The 25892-nt window shown below is 48.0% G+C and overlaps 1 protein-coding gene across 2 annotated transcripts in view; it reads left to right on the top strand.

Moving 5' to 3' along the window:
- The window catches only part of NUP188 (nucleoporin 188), a 1272194-nt gene that overhangs the window by 246181 nt on the left and 1000121 nt on the right, over positions 1-25892 (top strand). For both annotated transcript variants that reach the window (XM_086924860.1, XM_086924859.1), the window contains exons 13-14: positions 8158-8223; positions 9105-9224. In XM_086924860.1, coding sequence (XP_086780986.1) covers positions 8158-8223; positions 9105-9224 — 186 coding nt within the window. The remainder of the gene's footprint in view (positions 1-8157; positions 8224-9104; positions 9225-25892) is intronic.

The following is a 25892-nucleotide window of genomic DNA, read 5'->3' as shown; positions in this document are numbered from 1 at the left end:
GCAGGTGGAGGGGTTACTTAATTGTAGTCCTGGTTCTACTTTGAAGGAAGTTCCTTCTAGTCATGGCAGGCCCTCCCACCTCCCCCGGCTTCTTGTTTCTGTGCCATTCGAAACAACAGTTGCATCATGTGCTTCACATCTCCTGACCTTGCTTCAAACACAACTGGCTCCGAGGCAGCTGCCAGCGCAATGCATCCTGGGCGGTTGGAAGGTCCTGCAGAGTTAGAGCTCCTACCAGGCTGCATGTGAGAGGCGCCCGCATTTGTCACAGTCGATGGGACAATGCAGTCTTGGGACAGGGATTGTTTTTAATTTCAGAAAAATTCTTACCTTTTGATATGCTTTTGACGAGGGCTGCACATCTAATGAACGTATGGACTAATAGATTGATTGGAAGTGTTCAGTTCATACCTTACTCGACATGTTTTGATAATGCTATGCCAAAGTTAGCAATAACCGCGAGGATTATAATGCACTTAAGAGTATATGGCATAGCGTTATCATGGAAACAGCTAAAGGACTTGGTTCCGAAAGCTGTAGACAGGCTCAGCTCATGCCAGAGCACTATCTCACATAATTCCAAGCACTCTGCCTCCAGGATTGTTAAGGCCTGCCATAGGAGTGACTTATAGGAGTATATGTGTCCATTTTAGGTTTAGATATAGTTATACTATATCTAAAGCAAAGGGTGTTTACACCACCTTGCCCCAGCTGTCGTGCAGCCCGTTGTGTCAGATTTGGATGGCCAGCTAGGGGTGGCATAATACATGCTGCAGCCCCTGGTAGGCCCTGGGTGCACCTATGCCCTGGGTACTTAAGGTACACTGTACAGGGGCTGATAAGGTGACTCAGTATCCAATTAGATATGTACCTAAGGTACATGGAGTCCATTTTAACAGAGAGAGCAGGAAGCCTGGGGTCCTGAATAGCAGGATCCCAGGCCAACTAAGTCGAAAACCAGCAAAACACTAGGCAAAAAGTTGGGGGCAACCATAGTCGGATATCCACCTTCCTACACTATGGTTAAAATAAACCAAAGGATTCCCTATAAAATTAAAGCTGGCCAACTAGATAGGAGAAACCAAACCACGTCAGCGATGCACATGGAAGGATAGCTCTTGACAGACATTTACTAATAAACCTAAACACCTTCTCCCAAAATTACTGTATTCTCGGGCAAGTAAAAAATGTGTCCAATCCCCCGCCTCTGGCCGATTACATCTAAAGCAGTCATTCGATGTATTAGGAAACCATTTAGGGAGTCTGGAAGTAGTGTAATATGCCACCCATCTAGAGAGGAAGGACATTCTTTGAAACTTGGCCGCCCTCAATGCCCTGTGGCCAAGCTCACAGACTCGTAGCCTATTTCTATTTTTCTATTTTGGGGGTTTTGTAAAGCGCATGGTGACGCACAACGGCGTGTCCCCGCGCTGAGGAGCTACTTTATTCCTGGACCCTACAAAAGCGGCACACCTACTAGGCGAATAGAGCAGTTTTGAGCTTAGCTCTGAAAATTGACTCAGATGGCTCTAGTCGTAGCGCCATGGGCAGCTGATTCCATCTGGCGGCTGCAAGGTATCTAAAAGATCTACCCCCCATCCGAGCTCTGGATACCTTAGGGACAGCCAGGAGTCCAGAGCCAGAAGATCTTAGAGAGCGGGGAGGCTCATAAGGTGTCAAGAGTCCTTGTAGAGGGAGAGGGGATTTCCGATGAATGATCCGATGGCACGTGCAGAGTGCTTTGAATTCTACCCTGCTTCTGACCGGGAGCCAGTGCAAGGACCGGAGAGCCGCTGCAGAAGCAGCTCTTCTGGGTAATCTAAGCACCAGTCGTGCAGCAGCGTTCTGTAGGACCTGTAAGCGGCTGAGATTCTTCTCCAGGGTACCTAAATACAGAAGATTGCCATAGTCCATCTTCGAAGTGACTAGTGCATGTACCAAGGTCTGTCGGGCTCTCACAGGCAAGAACTTCAGCGTCTTTCTGAGGCTTTTGAGGGTCCCAAAGCATTGTCCCACCACCTGATTGATCTGAGGGCCAAAGGTGAGGGCGGCATCAAACCAAATGCCCAGATTCCTTGCTTTTTGGCAAGGGGTGGGTGTTGGGCCCAGGGAAGATGGCCACCATGCCGACGTCCACGCAGACTGGCGGCCCCCCACGACCAGCACCTCGGTCTTGCCTCCATTAAGCTTGAGGCAATTGGCGGACATACAGGCAGCCAGGTCTTGCATGCATGCTCTGACTATTAAGCCTGAAATTGGTTTTCTGAGCAATTTTTGGGAGCATTGTTTCAATGAGATTCTTATTCGTCTCCTGGCGTAATAACCTATATGTAGTATCCTGCATATGTATTGTAATGTATTTTCCCCACCTGCTCAGCCAGCGCCTGTGCTCTGACTCAATAGAATGTTGGAGTCTTGATGAGCCTCGGAATACTGAGACACAGAGAGGTGAAGAGACACTGGAGCATGGGCTGAGCAGCGGACAGGCTGATCCGGGTGGGGCTGCTCCACAGAGCTTTACTACCTGCTCTTGAGAACTTAACTACTTGCTGTACATGTAACTATATTCAATAAAGTTCTCCTGTATTTCATCCTTCCTGCGTGGACCTTCATCACTACACTATACCAATTGCCAATACCAGTTAAATTTACCTCAAAGGCTGCTTTTAAAATTAATCTCACTCTCTCACTGATTCCCCTATAGTTGGTCAGAAGAAAGCATGTAATCTGTCTGAAGCTTAGCCAAAGATCACGGCTTTGAGATTCAAATTGTTTTGTAAGCCATCCCACGTCATCAGATTGGCCCTGTTGTAAAAGTCCCCTACTTTACGAAAACCCGGCATAGTATTGGGCTGAACCCCCTTTTGCGAGAGCTTAAGGCCCCAAACTTCATAATCGTGTAAAGAGGAATATGCATGGCATGATGGAATATTGTAGCTTTGATTAAGGCGCTGCATAGTAAAAACATTTACTCACAACCTTGTATCTTGTCTTTTTTGGGAGCTTTGCATGCCAAGGAATGCTGGTAGCTTAATTGCACTCTCCGTTAACATAGGATCAAATAAAAAATTATCAAAATTCAAAATAGGGGCCAATAGCTGAGTTGTTAACCTAAGTAACGCTGCTTGATAGCAGGTGGCCAAATGTTGTAATGCAAGACCCTCCTGTTCTACATCCAAGTGTAAAATAGAAAGCCTAATCCGAGTATTTTTTCTTAGCCCAAATGAACTCTCGAATCACCTTGTCCACTTCGTTAAAATAATAGATTGGAATCTTTAAAGGAAGATTTAAAAATAAAAATATCAACAATGGGAGGATCGACATCTTTATCAAAGAAACTCGTCCTATTATCGACAGGGGTAAAAGTGTCCTTCTTTCTAGCAGTCTTTTTATTTTAGCCAGTGTTCTACCATAGTTCAGATGAAAAAGTTGGAGGAAGTCCACGGTCACATACAGGCCCAGATATCTAATAGTTTTAAGAGGCAGATATTTTAACCCTTCTGGCAGCTCTAATCCTGGTACATTAAATAGGAGAAGCTCCATTTTAGACTGATTAACCCTATAGCCTCCCAGTTTTGTAAGCTCCTGGATTTCTCCCAGCGCTCTTTGGCTGTTTGATTTCTCTGGATTTAGGTACAAGATCAAGTCATCAGCAAATAACTTGATTTTGGCCATTCCTGCTAGGGGGGCTTGGATTGAATGAATTAATTTATATCGCGCTCGAATGCCCAAGGGCGTCTAGGCGCTACTGCGGTGAGAGAACTACCAGCAAGATTCAGTGCAAGAAAAAACAAGTTTTTATTGCCTTTCTGAAAGAGGAAAGAGTTGTGCTGCTCTTTATGGATAATGGTAGTCTATTCCAAAGTTTGACCGTGTGGAAAAAGAAACTACTTCCTCCCCAGCGCACTCTTCTGATTTTTGATACCTGAAGACGTTTGCTCGTGGCCGATCGAAGTGTTCTGTTCGGGAGATATCATTTGGGATGTTGTTTCAAATATTCGGGTCCTATCCCCTGCAGTGCTTTAAAGATCACTCAGCTCTTTTTTTCACCGGCAGCCAATGAAGATGTTTAAGACCTTGAGATACTGACTGAAACTTAGGGATATTCAACAGCATCCTGGCCGCGGAGTTTTGAACCCGTTGGAGTTTGGCGAGATGTGTTTTTGAAGACCTAAGTACAGCGCATTGCCATAATCCAATCTAGCTAATGCTAAAGATGTTACCAATGTCTTAACAGTGGATGGTGGAATATAAGGTTTCACCTTCTGAATCAGTTTTAAGGTTAAATGTACCTGAGAAGCAACCTTATTAACTTGGGATCGAAATGTTAGATCGTCATCAAAAATTACTCCCAAATTTCTAGCCTTTTTCACAGGGTTAGGTAGAGTTCCCATTGAGTGGGGCCACCATTTCTCGGACCATATGGAGGGGTCTGAGCCCAGAAGAAGCACCTCCGTTTTACTTCCATTCAACCTTAAACAATTTGTTTTCATCCAGTAGTCTACAGATGTCATACATTGGTTGAAACGAGCAGCTGTCTCATCTGGATTACCAGAAATTGAAACCACAATCTGTGTATCGTCAGCATAAGATACTGACGAAAAGCCAAATTGCCTGATGACATCTGCTAGAGGGGTAACATATAGGTTGAATAGCGTAGGGCTCAGGGATGAGCCCTGTGGAACCCCACACGGAAGTAAGAATTGTTTAGAGCAATGATCATCCATCTGAACAAACTGGCGTCTATTATTAAGATAGGATCTAAGCAGACTTAATGCCAAGCCTGAGACTCCCAGCCTACAGAGCCTTGAAATGAGGATGTCATGGCTCACGGTGTCAAAGGCCGCCGAGATATCTAAAAGAATCAAGGCGGCCTTCGCACCTGAATCCAACGATGATCGAAGCTCCTCAGCTGCCATGACCAAAGCTGTCTCGTGCCATGCCCCTCCCGGAAACCGTATTGTGTGGGATCCAGCGAGTTCTGTGAAGCTACAAAGGACGTGAGCTGGTGATTCATGATCTTCTCCAGTAGTTTTGCTGGGAACGGGATCCTGGCTATGGGTCGATAATTGCTATAGACATCCGGATCCAGACCCGATTTCTTTAACAAGGGCAGGATAGAGGTCCTCTTCCATGTCTCAGGAAAAATGCCAGAATCAAAAATCTCTTTAAAGAGAAAATGGAGTAATTTGCTGATCTCCTCTGCAGCGTAATGGAATACTTTTGGGGGACAGGGATCAAAGGGAGCTCTTGATTTCACCTGTTTAATTATTTGAAAAATCTGTTCTGTATTTGGAGGTACCAAGACAGCCAAGTCATGGTCATACTGTTTCTGGGAGGAAGAAGGTTCACTCAGTGATTATTTTTACAAAATGTCTCATAAATCGAGAGCACCTTATCTCTAAAAAAATATGCCAATTGATTGCAAAGTGCATCACTACTGTTCGATAAGGGTGCAGTTGGAAGTGTCACTAACTCTTTTAGCAGTGAGAACAATGTTTTGCTTGAGGTGCCTGCCTGCCCAATTTTGTTAGTAAAATAGCTAGATTTTTTCTCTAGAATCATTTTTTTTTTAATAAACAATCCGTGACTGAGAATAGGTTTCTTTTCCCACATCTCCATAAGATTTCCTCCACTGTCTCTCGGTCTGTCTACATTTTTGCTTCTGAAGGCGCAATGCATCATCAAACCACGGTTCAGATTTCTTTAACCGTTTACTAGTGAATGTTTTTTCAGGTACATTGTACATTGATACATTAGATCACATTTTTATCGCTAGTGGCTCAATAACGAGAGAAAATAAAAGGGGGAAAGAGGGCAGCCCTGCCTAGTACCCCACCTTATCACTGCTTCTCCCGCCTCTTCAGAGTTTATAAATATTTTTGCGGTGGCCCCCCTACAAATTCTCTCTAGCATTTCGATCAGATGGTGAGGAAAGCCAAACTCTCCCAAGATAAAAAAAAAAGGCCTGCCAATCCACCAGATCGAATGCCTTTTCCGCGTCCCTCATTAAGATGGCCGCCGCCTCCTTTCTAGCAGAAAAGTAGTCAATGGCCTTAATCAGATAAAAAGTTTTTGTAGCCATGGATCTCCCAGGCAGAAACCCTGTTTGATCTGCGTGTACCAGATATTGCGCACAGCCCGCGATTCTATTTGCCCAGATTTATATAAAAAGCTTATAGTCTACGTTTAGTAGACTTATTGGTTGATAAGAACTTGGGTCTTTGGGGTCCTTATCCTTCTTTAAAATTGATATCATGACAGACTCCTTAAATCTATCTGAGACCACCGTTCCGGCCATAATTTGATTGTAAAGTGATAGCAAGAACGCTGCGAGTTCATCTAAAAACAATTTATACACTTCAACAGGGATCCCATCGGTGCTAAATGCCTTCTCATTTGCTATTTTTTATGATTTCTCCTAATTCCGCAATTGTGATTGGTTCGCTTAGGAGCATGCAGTCCTCCTCGCCGATCGTAGGTAACTGGAGTGTCATAAAATATTCTGCAAGAGCTCGAGGGTTAACTATCTTCCGCATGTATCTTACTAAAATGGGACACAAAAATGTCGGCAATCTCGTCTTTATTATTCACAAGGCACCTAGTACTGGGATCTCTAATTTGTGGAATAGACTGCTTGCTCTGTTTTTTGGACCAGGCTAAAAATTTGCTGATGTGCTGGCTCTCTCCATACACCTTTTGTTGAGAAGCTTTGCTTCCAACAATTTCCTCGAGCATAAAAAACCTTTCAGCTCCTCCTTTGCCCTTAATAATTCCTGCTGGAGTGCCTCTATCGCCGGATCCTCAGTTGACCTACCCAAGAGTTCCTTGGTAGCCCACTCCACTGCCTTTTGGAATCCAGCAATCTTAAGTTTCCTTAATTTATAAAGATTGGCCCTGAATGTCACCACCCTTCTCCTAAAAGTGGCATTGAAAGCTTCCCACACCATAAAACCTGGTGCCGTGTTCACATTTACCTGAAAAAAATCACCTTATAAAATCTCGGGTTTCGTCGATCCATTTTTTGATCCAATAGCAATGTTTTATCAAAATGCCACCTGCTATTTTTTCTCTTGCGGGCGGGCAAGTTAATTATCAAGGAAACCAGAGTGATCTAAGAAAGGATTGGAAAAATTCGAGGATTCCCTCCTTGTGAGATGATTACTTATCAAAAAGAAGTCCAAACGAGATGCTGTTTTAAATCTCGCTGAGTAGCACGTAAACTCTGTAGCACCTGGATGATCTACCCACTTCACTGCCTCGTTGGCCCACTTCCACGCCCCTGCCTCTTGGGTCCATGCCCCTGCCTCTTGGGTCCACTTCCACGCCCCTGCCTCTTGGGCCCACTTCCACTTCACTGCCTCTTGTGCCCACTTCACTGCCTCTTGTGCCCACTTCACTGTCTCTTGTGCCCACTTCATTGCCTCTTGTGCCACCTTCCACTTCACTGCCTCTTTGGCCCACTTCCACGCCCCTGCCTCTTGGGTCCACGCCCCTGCCACTTGGGCCCACTTCCACTTCACTGCCTCTTGGGCCCACTTCACTGCCTCTTGTGCCCACTTTATTGCCTTTTATGCCACCTTCCACTTCACTGCCTCTTGTGCCCACTTCATTGCCTCTTGTGCCACCTTCCTCTTCACTGCCTCTTGGGCCCACTTCCCTGCCTCTAGTGCCACCTTTTGCCGCGCTGCCTCTTGGGCCCACCTCCACTTCACTGCCTCTTGGGCCCACCTCCTCGTCACTGCCTTTCGGGCCACTTGCTCCTCGCCACCTATTATGCCATCTCACACCACCTTCTGTCTTGCAGTCCATCTTCCCGCCTTCCGCCCCACAGTCTTTTGTGCCTTATTCCACCTGGCCGGCTTCCACCTGGTTGCAGTGCTCCACCTCACACTCCTTGCTTCACTTGTTACTCTACATGCCACATACTGTTCTGAGTTTGGGCATTGAAGTTGATGTCAAATGTCAACTTAGTTTGAGTGTCATTAATTGTTATGTTTCAATATTTGCTGGTCACTGCACCAAAGCCCACACAATTGCCTTTGGTGCTAGCATTGCTTCTTATAAGAAAGATCTTGCAGAGCACTGTGGCGATCATACTCAGACTCAGAGAAAGTACTAAGGCATCTAATGCTGTCCCCTTCTTCCTTTCCGCAGGATCTGATAGACACAGCGTGTGAAGTTCTGGCAGCCCCTAGCCTCCCTGAACTCTTTTGGAGTACGGTAAGTATTGCTGAGACAGATGAGTGACAGGACCTTATTTCAGAAGCATAGGAGTGAGGGAACCATGCTTCAAATATTTAAGTGCATCAGAGAAGCTTAGTGTGTTGGGATATTCATCCTGAGTAAATGGAATACTCAACCCTGGCCCATTACCTGTGGATTGATGTCCTTTCCACATCATCCACAGCCTCCCCTCCTCACCCTGTAAAGACAGATCCTTCCTGAGCAATGCCCCCACTAGCTAGCAGCAACTTGGGGGTAATCATGCCCAAAGACTCCTGGGCAGGATTATTTTCAGAATGTATGCGCTGTAAATATGGCGATATCAAAATCAAATGTTCTTGATTGTGTGCATGCCAGCCATGTGGTTTGGGTGGCTTCTGGCTGGTTAGAGTTTGAAGGGGTGCTCATACCAAACGTTATTAAATTAATGATAAACTTTTCCTTTGGGGGACCAAAAACAAAATGTAATAGAATTCTCTTTTCCCCAATCCCATGTGAGGACATTTGATGTCAGTAATGTTTTTTAAGCAACTGCTGGATGCAGCATTTCTTTAATAACGCAGCTGTTGTGTGTTTTAAGAACCATGTTTGGGCCCTCCATGTTTGTAGTTGCAGTGTAAAAGCGTGGTGTCGCGGTGTGCAAAGTCTGAGTATATGCTGCTGAGTCTTGGCAAAGAAGTATGCCACGCACTCTCAACAGCCACCACATTTGTCTTTCTTCTGTCTGCATGAACAGTCTTTGGTCCCACAACGTTTGTAATTGCAGTGTAAAAGCGTGGATTGATGGTGTGCAAAGTGAGTATATGCTGCAGAGTTTTGCCAAGAAGTTTGCCAAGCATCACCATCAGCCACCACAGTTGTCTCTCTTCTGCCTACAGGAACCGTCCACTGGGCTTGGCATTCTCCTGGACAGTGTGTGTGGAATGTTCCCCTATCGCCTCACGCCCCTCTTGCAGCTCCTCACGTCCTTGGTTTCTGACAGGTCCACTGCTAAGAAGGTAAGAATGGAGTCCATGCCTTGACAGAATGCTCTGTGTTGCTCCTCTTCTGTTTGTGTTTTAAATTGAACTCCTTTTCTCACTCTTCATTTTTTGTCTCTTAGAAATATGGCATTTGACATCAGATAAGAACATCCTAGCCTGTCCCTTCTTTCTTTGAGGTTTTCATGGCTTTTAGCTGTAATCTTAGTTTGCCACTGTCCATGTTCTTCAATGTTTTATTGCTTATTGCTTTCATTCTCCCATGTTGGGCTGCTTGATGCATTTCTTGTCCTTTGTTGGTCAGCCGGGAGTCTTTGTCGTACAGTGTTCGTAAGCTCCAGAAGTCTGTCCTGCTGTGTCTGCCTGCACCGTCAGGTACGCAGGAATTTCCACCCTACTTAATCAACATCATCCAGTGGAACGGTGTGGTGCAGCGGCCAGGGCAGCTGACTTCGGAGCACAGGGCCCACAGTTCAATCCCCTGCTCCGGTGGCAGCCCAGCACCATGTAGCTCACTTAATTTCCACAACGTCCCCCAGGTCCTTGAGACCCGTAAGGGTGAGTAGTTCGCGCTTTACAAATACGGATTTACATCCATGGACATAGCTAACGGATGGATTCTCAGGACAAAGATCCTTCCAGACATTTGCAGCATTTCTTCAAAAGCGTAAAATCCCCCGATCACTTCTTAGCTGGTATGAAAGTGCTGCATGTGTCAGTGGAGCAATTTGCAGATCTGATGTCTTTAGACCGATGGGAAGATAGGAGATGCTGAAGGAGGATATTATTCTGTAGTAGGGGATCTCTGTGTATAGTCATAATCTAGTGAATAGTCCCGCCCATGTGCGTGGACCCCGGCAATCAAAAATAATCTCTTAAGTTGTCAAAATAATGCAGAAACTGCAAAGACACTTAAGAGAGAATTTAAAGACAAATAATGCAGCCTATATCCACAGGCTACACTGTCCAGTACTTCAACTAGAAATTCCACCAAAATTCACCACACACAGTACAGCCTGCTAGTTTCTACCATAGAGAAACCTGCCTCCCCCAGTCAAAGACTCAGGAATGATAGAGAGGAAGGCAGGGACAGACAAGCCCCATAGGCTGCCATTATGTGGCTTAAATAGGATACTGTGCCTTTAAGAGAACTTTCCAGAACTTCTCCCAGTATCCCAGAATGCATAGCAGGTCCCTCTTACTTCAGTTCTTTTTTCCGGCTCCTGCTTACAGGACCCTGGCATTGAGCTCTCCCTTTTACAAGGGTTTATTGAATTCGTTTTTTGCACTTTTAACTTTTAAAAGTGTTGCTGTTACTGCTTGGTGTTCTCTTCTCACTTTTGTGCTGTTTTTAGGCGTTTTGGGGCTCCGAAATGCCTGGCCTTTTTTTCAAATGCCCAGCATGTGAGAGGAAGAAGGCCAAAAGCGACCCCCATGATGTCTGCATCGTGTGCCTTCCAGAAGATCATGGCCCTGAGGAGTGTGTTATCTGCCAGCAACTTTCTGCTAGGACCCTCAGGGACAGATTGAAGATCAGGCTGGCTGGCCTGGAGGATAGGCGCCAACGTGCTGCAGGTGGGTCTGGGCAGTCTGGGAGGGATCCCTCTGCCTCTGCTGAGGCCCCTGGGGGGCTCCCCGGGGGCAGGAAGTCCAGCCAATGATCCCATTCTCCGTCGGCGTCGATGGCATCGACGACGGCGTCGAGAGGGATGACGACGGCGTGCTCCCCTTCTCCCCGGGGCTCCGGGTCGAGACGGCGCGACGGCTCGACGGCGAAGGAGAAACCGACGTCGAAGCCGCCGTCGACGTCATCGTCTTCGTCGACGTCGAGGTCATACCGACGCCGAAGGCACAGTGACGTACATCGACGCTCGCCGTCGAAGCGGCGCCGGCGCTCGCCGTCGAGGCGACACCGTCGGTCGTCGTCGAGGCGACACCGTCGATCTCCGTCGCGGCGACACCGCCGATCGACGTCGAGGGGCTCCTCGACGTCGGGAACATCAAGGCGACGGCGGCGCTCGTCGTCGAGGGCGGACCGCCCGACGTCGAGAGGACGCCGAAGGTCGACGTCGAGGAGTCGGCGTTCGACGCCGAGGAGGAGGCGGTCGACGCCGAGGAGACGGCGGTCGACGCCGGAGTCCAGGAGACGTCATTCGACGCCGGAGAAGCGTCGTTCTGCGTCCAGCAGACAGCGGTCCGCGTCGGGGAGCAGGTCACCTGCTCCGAAACGGCGGAGAAGGGACTCTTGTCCCAGGAGTCACGCTGCTTCCAGCGGTGGTCGCAAGAGGAAGAGGTCGCCTGCGGATGGGGATGGATCTCCGCGCCCCTCGCCTGGAGGGAAATCGGGCTCGGTGTACTCGGAAGTGTACACCCCGTCCCGGCCCAGGACTCCGACTCCTCCCCCCGTGCCTAAGGAGGACCCTCCGCCCAAACCACCACTGCCTTCAGGGGACACTCCTCCACCCCCGGTCCCTCCGCATGGGCCCGCACCGCAGCCGAAGGTTCCTCCTCCGAGGTCCACTTCCCTGCCGTCCCTGCCTGCTCCTCCCAAGGGGACTCCGAAACCGAAGCCCCGGGAGGAACCGAAGACGCCTCGTGATGAGCCGAGGAAGACCCCTCCGCGCAAACCGAAGGAGCGCCCACGAGCTGGCAGGTCTCGCTCCCGCTCTGGGCGGAAGGACAGATCGAGGCACAGATCATCCACGAGGTCGAGGCACCGCCATAGGAGGCGCGAGTCTCGCTCTCACACGAGGTCCTCTGGGACCAGGGATTATTCACCTACCCTATCGGGGTCTCCGGACACCAGAGTGTCCCCGATAGATGACCTGGTGGCCTTTCAGGACGTGCTGTTGCGGGGCGCAGCGAAGCTCGGCATCTCCCTGACGGTGCCTACGCCGAAGACATCGGTCATCTTCGAGACGCTGCATCAGAGGCATCTGTCTCGTCCTCTCCTGCCCCTGGTGCCGGGCCTGGAAGAACCTGCTATGGCTCTTTCTCACCCCGGCTGTGACGAGGGCGGCCCCTTCGAGATTACTTAAGAAGTACCGAGCTCCCGAATCGGATCCGGCCTTTTTGAGGGCTGAGCCTCCACCTGACTCCGTCATCGTCACGGCGGCCCGCAAGCAGCATGCCACCACCCCGACCTCCACGGTTCCCCCGGACAAGGAATCGAGATGGATGGACTCGGCAGGAAGGAAAGTTTGTGGTACTTCCGCGACCTCCATGAAAGCGGCGAGTGCCACGGCTTTGTTGGGTCGCTACGACCGCGCCCTCTGGGACTCCCTTGAGCGCTTTGCGGAGCATTTGCCCCGGGAGCAGCGTGAAGACTTCACGGAAGTCCTGAGTGAGGGGATGCTGGTAGCCAACCAGATAATCAGCGCGGCTGCGGACTCTTCCCTGTTGGCGGCTCACGAATTTTGCCACGGGATCAACCAGCGGCGTCACGCATGGCTCCGGCTTACGTCCCTGAAACCGGACGCACAGCAGAGGGTGGCCAATCTGCCGTTTTCCGGTGAGACCCTCTTCGGGAAACATGCTGATGATGAAATGGCCCGCATGAAGGCGGAGGCCGAAACGCTGACGGCTGTGGGCCTGGAAAAGCCCAAAGAGACCAAGAAGCAGTACCGCCCCTTCCAACGGCGGTTCGGCGGACAGGGCCGAGGTCGAGGACAGGCCTCAGGACACTCCCAGCAGCAGCAGCAGCAGTTCCGGAAGCCGTTCCAGAAGCGGCAGAGGGGCAGGGGAGGCCAGCAATCGGCTCCGGCGCCCAAGGGCCAGGCGGGGCCTAGGCCCTAGGAACTTACTTCCCCCGGATCCGTTACCCACTCCGGTAGGGGGAAGCATCCAACTTTTTCTGGCAGAGTGGAGAAAAATTACTCGGGACAAGTGGGTGCTGAATATTGTTTGCAATGGATACAGTCTTCGGTTCACCAGCCCTCCTCCAGCTATTCCCCCCGTCAGCTCGCAGTTTCAGCTGCGCGAGCTTCAGGCGGAAGCGGATATCCTGTTGAGGAAAAGGGCGATAGAAGACGTACCTCGGTCTCAGAGAGGAAGAGGTCTGTACTCCCGGTTCTTCCTGGTTCGCAAGAAGGACAAGAACGAGTTCAGGCCCATTCTGGATTTGCGACAGGCAAACAAATGGATTCGCAGAGAAAAGTTCCGCATGCTGTCGTTGCATCAGATTTACCCTCAGTTGCAACAGGGGGACTGGCTTTGCGCTATAGACCTACAGGATGCTTACTTCCATGTGCCCATTGCACACAAACACAGGAAGTTCCTGCGGTTCCAAGTCGGCACCAATCACTATTAATACACAGTACTCCCATTCGGACGGAAGTCTGCGCCGAGAACGTTCTCGAAGTGCATGGCGGTGGTAGCAGCACACCTGAGGAAGAACAAGGTGTTCGTCTACCCGTACCTGGACGATTGTTTGATCAAGGCATCCTCCTTCTCGGAAGCGCGAGCACACTTCCAGAAGACGTGCGTTCTCTTGAACAAGTTGGGGCTGCACATCAACATGGCCAAGTCTGTCCCGACTCCGGTCCAATGCATACAGTACTTGGGAGCCTCCATCAATACGCTGTCAGCAAGCGTGTCTCCTTCGGAAGAGCGACGATTATCACTCCTTCGAAAGGCTCAGGCTCTTATGACGACTCCATCTACAACAGTGAGGACGGTGTCTTCTCTACTGGGATCGATGGCCTCTTGTATCTTCCTGACGCCACACGCACGGCTGCACATGAGACCGCTGCAGGAGTGCTTGGAGGACCAGTGGGATCAGAGGAAAGGATCTTGGGACGACAAGATTCGACTGTCGCTGCATGCTCTTCAGTCTCTGAAGTGGTGGTGTTCGGCGGAGAATCTCCTCAGAGGGGTTCCCTTTCACAAGGACATTCCCACGCAGACTGTCGTGACGGATGCGTCTGTTCTGGGATGGGGAGCGCACTCCGGGACTTTGCAGATTCAGGGCACGTGGTCACCGATGGAGGCCACGTATCACATCAATTTCCTGGAACTCAGGGCTGTTCACTTGGCGCTGAAGGCCTTTCTTCCGTCCTTCCAGAACAACTCTCTGCTTGTACAGACGGACAATACCACCACGATGTATTACCTCAACAAGCAGGGGGGCTCGAGATCGCGCACACTGTCACAGGAGGCGCAGACGATCTGGCACTGGCTCCTGGCCAGAGGACTGACGATAACGGCCACCCATCTACCAGGTGTGCAGAATATTCAGGCAGACGCACTGAGCAGACTGCTTCAGGAAAACCACGAATGGGTCATAAACGACGAAGTACTAGGAGAAGTCTTCGCAAGGTGGGGAACTCCAGACGTAGATTTGTTCGCCACCGCCAAAAACAGCAAGTGCAGAGACTTCGCCTCCAGGTACTTCCAGCAAGGGACGCTGGGGAATGCGTTATGGATCAACTGGACGAACGGCTTTCTGTACGCCTTTCCTCCCATTCCCCTGATTCCGGCGGTACTCATCAAGCTGGCCCGGTCCAGAGCTCGGATGATACTCATCGCCCCGGAGTGGCCCAGGCAGTGGTGGTTCACGGACCTACTTCACCGGTCTCTCCTTCCTCACATTCGGTTGCCGTGCAGGCCGGACCTTCTCACGAAGTTCGGGGGGCGGATGTTACACCCCAACCTCTCGTCTTTGAGTTTGGCGGCATGGCTCCTGAGATAGTGCAATATGGCCATCTGAATCTTCCCGATGATTGCATGGACATACTGAAGGAGTCTAAGAGACCTTCCACTCGGACTTCATATGCTTACAAGTGGAAGAGGTTTTGTATCTGGTGCCAGTCTAAGAACCATGACCCTACGACATGTAAGGAAGATGTCATCCTTCCTTACCTTTTGCATTTGGCGCAGTCTGGCCTTAATGTCCATTCCATTAAGGTTCATCTTGCTGCATTGACTGCCTACAGGAAATGCCCTTCACAGACTTCCTTTTTCCAGATCCCTGTGATCAAAGACTTTCTGGAGGGCTTGAAGAAAGTATTCCCTCCTGTCAGGCTTCCCTCGCCTTCATGGGAATTGAATGTGGTGCTGTCCAGATTGATGAAGGAGCCTTTTGAACCTATTCATAAGGCTTCGTTGCAGCACCTGTCCTGGAAGGCGGCGTTCCTCGTGGCCATTACATCGGCCCGCAGGGTGAGTGAAATTCAGGCGTTGTGTTGTACTGAACCTTATACTGTATTTCATGCTGCTAAGGTTGTTATGCGTACTCACCCTAAATTTCTTCCCAAGGTTATTTCTGATTTTCATGTCAACCAGACTATAACTTTGCCTACGTTTTTTCAGAACCCTTCATCCCCAGCGGAGAGGTCTCTCCATTCCCTGGATGTTAGGAGGGTGTTGAAATTTTATCTGGATAAAACCAAGGATATTCGTAGGTCTGACCAGTTGTTTATCAATTATGGATCGGTCAGGACGGGTCTTGCGACCTCGAAGCAGTCCATCTCTAGGTGGATTGTGTCCTGCATACAATTGTGTTATCAAAAGGCTAATAAGACCTTAGGAGGTAAGCCTAAGGCTCATTCCACCAGGGGCGAAGCTGCCACGACGGCTCTGCTCCGTAACGTGCCGATTGCTGAAATCTGCAAGGCAGCCACTTGGAAGTCGGTTCATACCTTTGCTAAGCATTACTGCCTGGACACTGATGCCAGGGCAGACGCTCAGGTTGGCCAGGCTTCGCTGCGGAATTTGTTCGCACAGTAGTGGCGTTATGTATTTATTCTCCACCGCCGCTTTGGTGTGGGGATGGGCTTGCCATTCTATTCACTAGATTATGACTATACACAGAGATCCCCTACTACAGAAGGAGTAGTTTCTGTCCTGTAACTCCAGTTCTGTAGTAGGGGTATCTCTGTTATAGTCATAAGCGCCCGCCCTCCTCCCCGGTGGAGACTTTTTTCATCATACAAGAATGCGACAGGTCTGGCGTGCTTCGCCTTCAAAAAGAACTGAAGTAAGAGGGACCTGCTATGCATTCTGGGATACTGGGAGAAGTTCTGGAAAGTTCTCTTAAAGGCACAGTATCCTATTTAAGCCACATAATGGCAGCCTATGGGGCTTGTCTGTCCCTGCCTTCCTCTCTATCATTCCTGAGTCTTTGACTGGGGGAGGCAGGTTTCTCTATGGTAGAAACTAGCAGGCTGTACTGTGTGTGGTGAATTTTGGTGGAATTTCTAGTTGAAGTACTGGACAGTGTAGCCTGTGGATATAGGCTGCATTATTTGTCTTTAAATTCTCTCTTAAGTGTCTTTGCAGTTTCTGCATTATTTTGACAACTTAAGAGATTATTTTTGATTGCCGGGGTCCACGCACATGGGCGGGACTATTCACTAGATTATGACTATAACAGAGATACCCCTACTACAGAACTGGAGTTACAGGACAGAAACTACTCCTTATTTTTCGTTGGATTTTCAGTGTTGTTGCCGACTAGGACGCCAAGTCCGAGGTGACAAGACCTGGCATTCATTGGGAGCGTTTTCCATCTAATCTTATTCTGGTGAGAAAGCCAGAAACTGCAGATCACTGAAGACCAAAGTCACTACTTTCAGTTTGTTTGGATTGCAGACAATGCTGTTCATCAGAGTCCAAGTTAAATGGTTGAAGAGGCTTCTCTCAGCAGTAGGTTACATTTTTTCATGTGGAAGTGATTTGCAGGTTTTTAAAGGGTCACCAGGTGAATGCCAAAATCAGTCTCAAAAGCAGAGTTAGAAAATCTTTAAGCAAAGGAAATTCTGGAATGCCTGTTCTTGGCGATTGTTGGATATGAAGAACTGAGGACAGAGAACTGTTTTCTCTCTCTGTATTGGGAGGCCCCTTGAAGGCAACTGTATAATCCTGTGAGCAATCCTCAAAAGTTCCTTATATTTGGTTTAACCTACTTAATCTGATAATGCCATGTTCTGCATTGTAGGATTCTCACGGATGGTCATAACAGTAGAATAGTTTCCCCTGCGTGCATTTGCGTGCACACACTGATGTTGGAGGTAGGCATGCTGAGATTGGAGGTAGACCCTCCAGTGTTAAACAGTTCAGTAATACCTCCAAAAGTCTTTGATAGGCCAGTTATAACTGCATTTTTCTGTAGGAAACTACAGTGTTGTAAATAACATATAAGCCACATTGCAGAATTTAGTGTAGAAATGTGCTATGTAGTGAAAAAATGATCTTTAACTGTGAAGAAAAATGAAGTTAAAGGTGACTGTATGGCCAAAGTTACACCTTCTATACTCCGCATAGACAAACTTTTTAAGTAGGTGGCTTCCATTACCCAGAATGCAGTCTACTGGCAGTTTGCCTCACAGCCTCGGTTCGTTCTTGCGGCTCGTGCTGACAGCATCTTAGGAAATTTTTCAGGTGTTCGACTTTTTTTCTGAGTATTCTTCTTCAATTATTTTTCCAACTTCATGCACCGTCTTATAGGACAACAAAGACTCTTTAAGGAACTTCTTTTCTTTATTATGCATTGCTTCTTTGTGAAGCACCTCTCCTATGGCATAAAATAGGCTTCTTCTGATCCCACATGACTTGTGCCATCTGCCTTTCTGCTTCTTATTCTGTTAGATTGTCCTTATTGTCAACAAATTACCAAAAAGGCTCTCAAAGGCAGAGTAGCAATATCTAAGTGTGTCAAACTGGAAGAACTCTTGAGCCCAAGAAACTGAAGAAAAAAGAGAGGGCTCCATAGACTGCACTTGGCTCCTCCCATAAGAAAGACACCCATAGTTAGATCCTGGAAAACACTAGAAGCATCACCATCACTCCAGAAACACTCACGCATCTCAAGAGCATCGGTCGACGTGGACATCATCAGTGCCGATGTGTGCGCTGTCGAGAGGCTCTGCGATTCCACCCACATAGACTGTCCAGGTACGAATCACCACATCCATGGTACCAACTCCATTGACGTCTACTCTATTGAAGTCTAGACCAGTTATTTCTCTCAGTGTTCACCACACAAGTGATAAGTAATGTCATGACACCATCACATCACTCTGCCTCGAGAGCAAGATCTCCGCGACGTCTAGACTCGACCCCAACATTCTACATCAACATCGAAATAACATATGTTGGCTCTAAGAATGTCCATGACACCAGAATCAACAGTTAGATCAATGCTGAGGCGCATTCTACAACCTCAAATTATACTCTGCTGTCAACATGTTCTCATGGAGTTCTTCCTAAAGATGCCTAAACCACCACAGTTTGTTATTTCTGTAGAGGTCCTGTAGAAGTCTCTATACAACCACTCAGTTTAACACCTCCACCAGACACCCGGTGCTACCCTGTGCTACACAAAACTCCCAGGGTCCCAAGACTGTCGGAACCCTCAACAGCTCATTCCCCAGACACATGTAAACGGAGGAATACACCCTCCACCTCTCAGTGCACTTCAAGAAACCCCACAATGGGCACTTCGTAAATTCCTACATCACCTCTGGCCTCTCTATTTAGATCATCCCTGGTGAAGGACATTCTGACACTCTTGGATGTCCTTGTTAGAAGTGCAGTAAAGTTCAAAATTAAAATAGAGGTCCCTTATTCTACATTCAGAGTTATAATAGACACTTTGCAACCCTGGGCCTCTCCAAAACCAATTCTGCCACTTGTTCCAGGTTTTACATTGTTTACCGGAGAGAAGTCCCTAACTCCAGCCATGTTAAAGTCGGCTACTCTGCATCTTAAGAAATACAAGCCTGCCAAACAAGACCCTGTATTTTTAAGTCTGAATCCAAAACTCTGCAATGTATTAGAAACCTCCATCCGCAATCACAAACCTCAGTGCCATCGGAAAAAGAGAGTAAGAGGATGGATGCTGTGGGCGGATAGGTCTGTGGCTCAATGGCAAATAGTGTTTAAATCTGCTAGTGGCTGTACTCTGGCAGATATGACTGAGCACTATAGGATTCCCTACTCATTTTCTCAGATGACCTTCCAAAAGACCGAAAATAGGTATGTTCGAGTCATGTGTGCTGTGGATACACATGCTTTGCATACTCCTGCCATCTAGTTGGGGTCCCGATGTTTGCAAGTTGTTTTTCTTCTAAGTAGTATTTCCAGTCACTAGATAAGGTGACTCCTCCTTTCGGTGATAGTGCGCACGGGCATCGACTCCATTGTTAGATTGTTTTTTTCCGCCATCGGGTTCGGAAGGGTATTGCTGCGCTCTGGCTCGAAACCTTCCTTTGGGTTCCCCTCGGTGCACAATCTACTGTACCCTGGACGGTATTGTTCTCGTACGCGTTTCCCTGTTCTCCAGGTAGCAAATCAATGGGGAAACACTCTACCTTCGGCCAGAAGCATCATGGGCGTCCCTTTGGCCTAGCCTCTTCGGTCCACCCTTGTGAGGATGGAATGGACTCCGTTCCAATTCTGTCCTTGGTGCCACTCCAAGTACCCGTGCACTGACCTACACAAACTTTGTAACTTGTGCCTCTCACCGGAGCACAAGGAAGAAGACTGCTACGCCAGGTGGTCATTTCAGTCCAAAAAGACTCTGTGATCGTCGGTTCAATGAAGAGAAATGCGACACCAAAGCATTAAAAAAAAATCCTGATATCTTCGGGGAGGAATCCGAACATGAAGAGGTTGAAGCGTCTGCAGCAGAAGAGGAAGAAGCCGCCTCTGTTCCAGATTCCGATTCTGAATTGGAGATTGATTTGAGTCAGAAGGCGTGTCTCTGCAAGAGGGTAGAGTGAGTACTAAAGACTCTTTACCCCACAAAACCTCTTCGATCAAGCATAAAGCTTTGGCACCATCTCTACCTTAGGGCCTTCGTCGGCTCCTAGACAATGTTTCCAATGTCCTGCCCTCTGGCCCGGCACCGAAACAAACAGTCATGCCTTCCGGCTCAGGAACGAGTCGTCCAAAGTCATCGTCTTTGATCTGAAACCCTCTGCTTCGAAAGACAAGACTGGCTCGAAACCAAACCCTTCCTCTCCGAAAGATAAACATGCTTCGGAGCCGAAACCTTCCGCTCCTAAAGGTAAGACTGCTTTGGTACAAAAACCTTCGACGTTGAAAACGAAATAAAGCCTCACAAAGTCTCCGGAACCTACCCTTGGGGCTTTTCGAAAAAAAATTAGACCCTAAACAAAAGAGGATAAACCTAAATCCAGATACTGGAAATGTTTTAGCTAAGGCACCATGTAAACGGAAACTTCCTTTAGAGGACCCGGCATATAAGATTCCTCTTAAGAAACAGGACATGCCTACAAGCCCTATTCATCCACCTCTACCATCTTCACCACATTTACCAAGTTCATATCCTCTGCTCATAACACCTCAGCGTGTTCTCCTCATACACTACCCGATATAGATGGTGACAATACTCATTAGCTTGTAGATCGATGGAATGATTACACTATTGACCCTCCCATGGATACTGACCCCGCTCTATACCCTGCAAAGCCATCACCCCCAAATTATAATGCAGCTTACCAGGAGCATGTTTCTTGAGCAGCAGAGTATCCTGGGGTTGCATTGCATAGAGTCTTTTGAGGAAGATTTTTTATTTGACACTAGGGCCTACACATCGGACAAGTCAGAGTCTTCCTATGTTGAAGGGCATGATGAGGCATGCTGATGAAATGTTTAAAGACCCTGTGCGTGCCCTTGTTTTAACCCAAGGGTTGATAAAAAAAAATATATACCCCCCGCAATCTGATCCCGTTTTTATTAAGGGACATTACCTCTGGACTCGTTAGTGGTCTCTAATGGTCGTAAGTGAGCAAACTCTCAGACCTCTGACGATGCACCTCTCCCAGACGAGGAACCTAAATTAATCTATGCATCTGGTAAGATTGGCTGCTCACGCCGCTAACCACTGGCGCATTGCTAACACACAGGGCCTACTAGCTAGGTATGATAGAGCACACTGGGATGAGATGGAACAAATACTTTAATATTTCCCAGATGAACACAAGATTAAAGCACAACTGTTGGTTCACAAAGGCAAAGTAATTTCTAACTCATCCATAAGATGTGCTTTAATACTGCTGCAAGGGGTCTATTGACAAAGGGAGCCATAGAACCGATTCCATTACATTACCAAGGTTTAGGGGTTTACTCTCTGTACATTCTAATCCCCAAAAAGGACGGTTCTTTAAGACCGATTTTGAATCCAAGAGAGTTAACCTGGTACATACTGTCAGAACATTTCCATATGGTAACACTTCAAGTGCTTCCACTTCTACAGCTGGGTAATTTTATATCCACACTAGACTTAAGACGTTAACTTTCCCATTCCAATCCACCCAGCTCATCGCAAATATCTCAGATTTGTGTTAGCAGCAAAACACTTTTGGTTCAAAGTACTCCCATTTGGAGTAACTACTGCACCCAGAGTGTTCACAAAATGCACACAGCTCTGGCCTCTCCCAATACAGCCAGGATTCAGAATATTCAGACTCTGTTATTATAGTTTCAAGTCAGCCAATATCTACCAGCCAAGACGTTCATTCAACTGCTAGGAATGATGGCAGCATACTCTGGTACGGACCTGCGCAAACTAAACGCTCTTCTGGCAAACAGGTCCAAAGATTGTATTTGGCTAGATTTCAGTAAGCTAGCCGCAAAGACAGCAGAAAAGGGTCCCAACGGTGGCTTACTCTTTTAGCCAGAACTGGCACCCCATACATCTTTCCTCTCCAACGTGCCACCAAAGCTAAAAGTTACTAGTACAACTCGCTGCGCTCCCATTAACTCTCGGTCCCTAAACATAGGCTAGACATCGCTGAGTTATTTGAGGCTCAGCAATTAGACTTACTCTTTATCACCGAAACCTGGGGGACAAGGTGGCAGGACCAGATTCCTGCCTGCTGTTCCTCCTGGATTCATGGTAACTGAGAAAAAAGGTAATGGAATTGTGCTGATTTACCGCGATACCTTTAAAGCATCCTTTGAGCCCATTCCCAGCCCAGGCTGTGAAGCGGTTTCTTTTAACCTAAAATTACCCAACTGCTCTGCTTTCAATGGGGTCTTAATCTGTCGCCCACCAGGAAGGAAAACAGGTTTTTAAATACAAATAAATCCCTGCTTGAAACTCATGCTTTAGAGAAATCATCCATCTACTGGGTGATTTTAGTTTTCATCTCGAAGATGGCTTGGACTCAAACACTGTCGCCCTAACTGATCTCATGACTATGGCAAGTTTAGACCAAATAGTTACAGTTCCTACACACCAAGCTCGGCATACCCTTGATGGCATCTTCACCAATAGCAAATTGATTACGATCAAGGACATTTTGCCTTTAACACGGACAGATCACTCTGCTATTATTTTTGAGTTGCATGATCCTCCCTCGGACAAGATCACCTGCCCAAAGTAACTTACTAGGACCTACCGTAGTTGGAAACCGGTTGAAAGCAACATGCTAATTGGTCAACTGTGTAAAACCCAAAATAAACTTCCGGAAGATGTGGAAGTAGCTTCACTTAAATTCAAGAACTGCTCTCATACGCAGCCGATAATATAGCCCCTTACAAAAAAAATACCTCAGACAAAAGAAAATCACCCATGGCTCCTTGGTTTTCGCAAACCCTCAGAGCTAAGAAACAAGAGTGTAGGCGACAGGAAATACGCTGGCTATATAATTATAACACCCGCAAGCTTTTCATCTACAAATCTTTTGGCTGAATATAAAAGCCTGATAATGACAGAGAAGCGCTCCTATTTTTCTAATCAAAGTGAGGAGGCAAAAAACTCTACTAGAGAACTTTTTCAAGTAGTCTCTAAATTGTCTGGACCGTTATAAATAAATACAACGGAGCCATCCCAAGAGTTTTTTAACTCCTTAGCGCAAGACTTTTTGAAGAAAGTGGAGCAAATATATATCATATTTGACACTAAGATAAAAGCATCTTAGCCAATGTTGGCTCTTCTGCTGACACAACTTTTTCCGAATTTAAACCAATTGCCAACGAGAAGATCACCACTCTTATTCAGCAGGCCAAAATAGGCTCTCCCCCCATGACTCTCTTCCCCCCAGTGTGTTTAAGCAAGCCCCTGAGACGCTGGTTCCCAGTCTTCCCACCATTTTTAATTCCATGTTTGCTCACAGTGTATTTCCTACTATTTGGAAAAAAGGCATCTATTTTACCATTACAAAAAAAAACCTTGATCCCTTCCTTACCTGCAAAACTGGTGGAAAAAGTAATGAATGAACAGCTAACCCACGATCTGCATTACAACAACTGTCTGGATGAAACACAGTTTGGATTTAGGGCAGAACAGAGTACAGAATCAGCCCTAGTTAAAACCACAGATGAAATTAGAACCGTTCTGGATACAGGGGGAGCTGCTGCTCTGATTTTGCTTGACTTGTCGGCTGCGCTCGACACAGTTGATCACAATCTGGAGAAGTGTGGCTCAACGGTTAGAGGCGGCAGACCAGGAGGCAGAGGTCGGCCCAGGACCAGGGTTCAATTCCCGGCCGGGTGCAGGACCAATGTCAGCGTGCCTGATGAATCTCGCCTCGGTACCACTCTAACCATGGGGTCCCACGCTGCAACTCTGGGCAATAGCTTGCTTAATCTCCACTCCGGCCCCATCACCGCCGGGGATGCCTGGCTGCACCTTGGGGATGCCCAGTAAAGGGACCATCTCGCAGGGAAATCCAGGACGAGTTCCCCAGTGTTACAGCTCTGAGACGCCTCAGGGTAACCACGCGCTCTATAAATCCAACATTCATTCATTCATTCATTCATTCAATCTCTTACTAGATCGTCTGGATTCCATTGGCATCTCCCAACAAAGCGCTTACACTGGTTTCTTCCTTCTTGTCCGGTAGAATACAACCAGTAGCTTTGGGCAGCTACGAGTCTCCTCCCTTTGTCCTCCCATGTGGAGTCCGACACGGCTCATCCTTGAGCCCCATTCTTTTTAATATTTGTGTATACGAACTGGTGACACTTATTAGATCCTTCGGACTGGCTCTGACATCTTATGCAGACGCTACACAAATTGTCTTGTCTGTGTCAAAAAATGCTCTACCACCGATGCAAAATTTTAAGGACTGCATGCTGGCGGTCATGTCCTGGATGAGCTCTCATTGTCTGACTGAATTCAGATAAAACTGAAGTAGTCATTTTTGGCAATTTTCTGCCAAACTGGTCACAGAGTTGGTGGCCTGACGAATTAGGGACAGCACCAATTCCCGTCGCAAAGGCCCAAACCCTTGGCGTGATCATTGACTATAAACTGAACTTTGAGGCACAGGTTAATGCTGTTTACTCATAGTTTTTTTTGTTGCTTAAAAAAGTCAAAAAATACTATCTTTTATTCTCACAGACAGCAGGAAACGGTGATTACCTTGCTGATTCTTGCCAAATTAGACTATTGTAATGGCTCTATCTTGGTGTGCCTGAGAAACAACTGATTTTGCAGCGTGAATATTTCTGGATTCACGATGCTGTGCATATTCCGCAATCTGGTGGTTGGGTCGGAATCGTAGTCTTTTTTTTTTTTTTTTTTTCGTAGCCCAGGTGGGCGTCGACGTCCCACCATTTGGTGTACCTTCGGTGACGTCGGCATGCTTCCGGCGGAAGGCCCACCATTGGGCGCCATCTTCAGATTCTTTTTTCCGCCGTTGGGTCTGGATCATCGCGTGAAGCTCCAGAAGTTTTGGAGGAGAAAATACAGCAACTTTTCGATAGAAAAGACCTGAGAAGATTGGGATAAGAAGACCATCAGAGAGGAGACGACGGGAGAAGAAGACCATCAGAGAGGAGACGACGAAGAAAGGGAAGAACCTCGAGATCTTTGACGTCCTTCGGAGAATGCGCACACAGGGGGCCCCCTGAGCGCAGGGGATGTACAAGACACCCTTTAAATTCTGCAGAAACTGCCACCACAAGTTCGTGCAGAAGGACCAGCACCCGGTCTGCAACCTCTGCCTGCCAATCGACCACGAGAGCAAAGACTGCAACGCCTGCTCCGTCTTCAAGTCGAAGACACTCCGGGTTATAGAGAAGCAGAGGATAACTCACTACATGATGCAGGGCAAAGGCCAGGCCCTGACGCTTTACGAACTGGGCCTCTCCACCGATGACGAGGACAACATCGCCGAAGGTCCAGATGACTTCACGGTCGCAGAGACCGATAAGAAAACGTCTGACAAGTTAGGAGAGTCTACGACCCTGAAAACCTCAACAGGGCCTCGAAAGCCTGAGGCAGACTCTCGAAAATCAGAGTCCAGAGCCTCGAAGGGAGCACCGGCGCCGAAAACTTCGACGACCGAAGCTGCATCCTCCGAAAAAGGGCCGAGCGGAGCCCTCAGAACACAAAGAGGAAGAGGACCTCTATTACACAGAGGGGGAATATGGGGAGCAATAGTCAAGCTACGGCTCAGGACCCTCGACGGCCCAAGACCAGGAATGGCAGGACATCGAGGCCGAAAACCCAGAGGAGGCTGTGGAGACATACCCCTCGAGGCCTTCGCCGCCGGATGACATTGGGGCATACAATGAGGTCGTCAGGAAGGCAGCAGGAGCCTATGGGGTTAAGCTGTAAGAGGAGAAGCCTAAAGAAGACTTCCTGCTAGAAACATTGCTCCCCACACAGACAAGAAGCCAGTTCTTGCCCATGCTGAAAAGTATCACAGACCAGGGGAAGGAAGCCTTCAAAGATCCGGCTACATGCAGATCAGTCACGCCGAGGACGGA

This window comes from Lissotriton vulgaris, chromosome 5, assembly GCF_964263255.1.
Source record: "Lissotriton vulgaris chromosome 5, aLisVul1.2, whole genome shotgun sequence".
NCBI classification, from domain to species: Eukaryota; Metazoa; Chordata; class Amphibia; order Caudata; family Salamandridae; genus Lissotriton; species Lissotriton vulgaris.
Note: the sequence above shows the minus strand (reverse complement) of the source record. Positions and strands in the feature narration are given on the sequence as shown.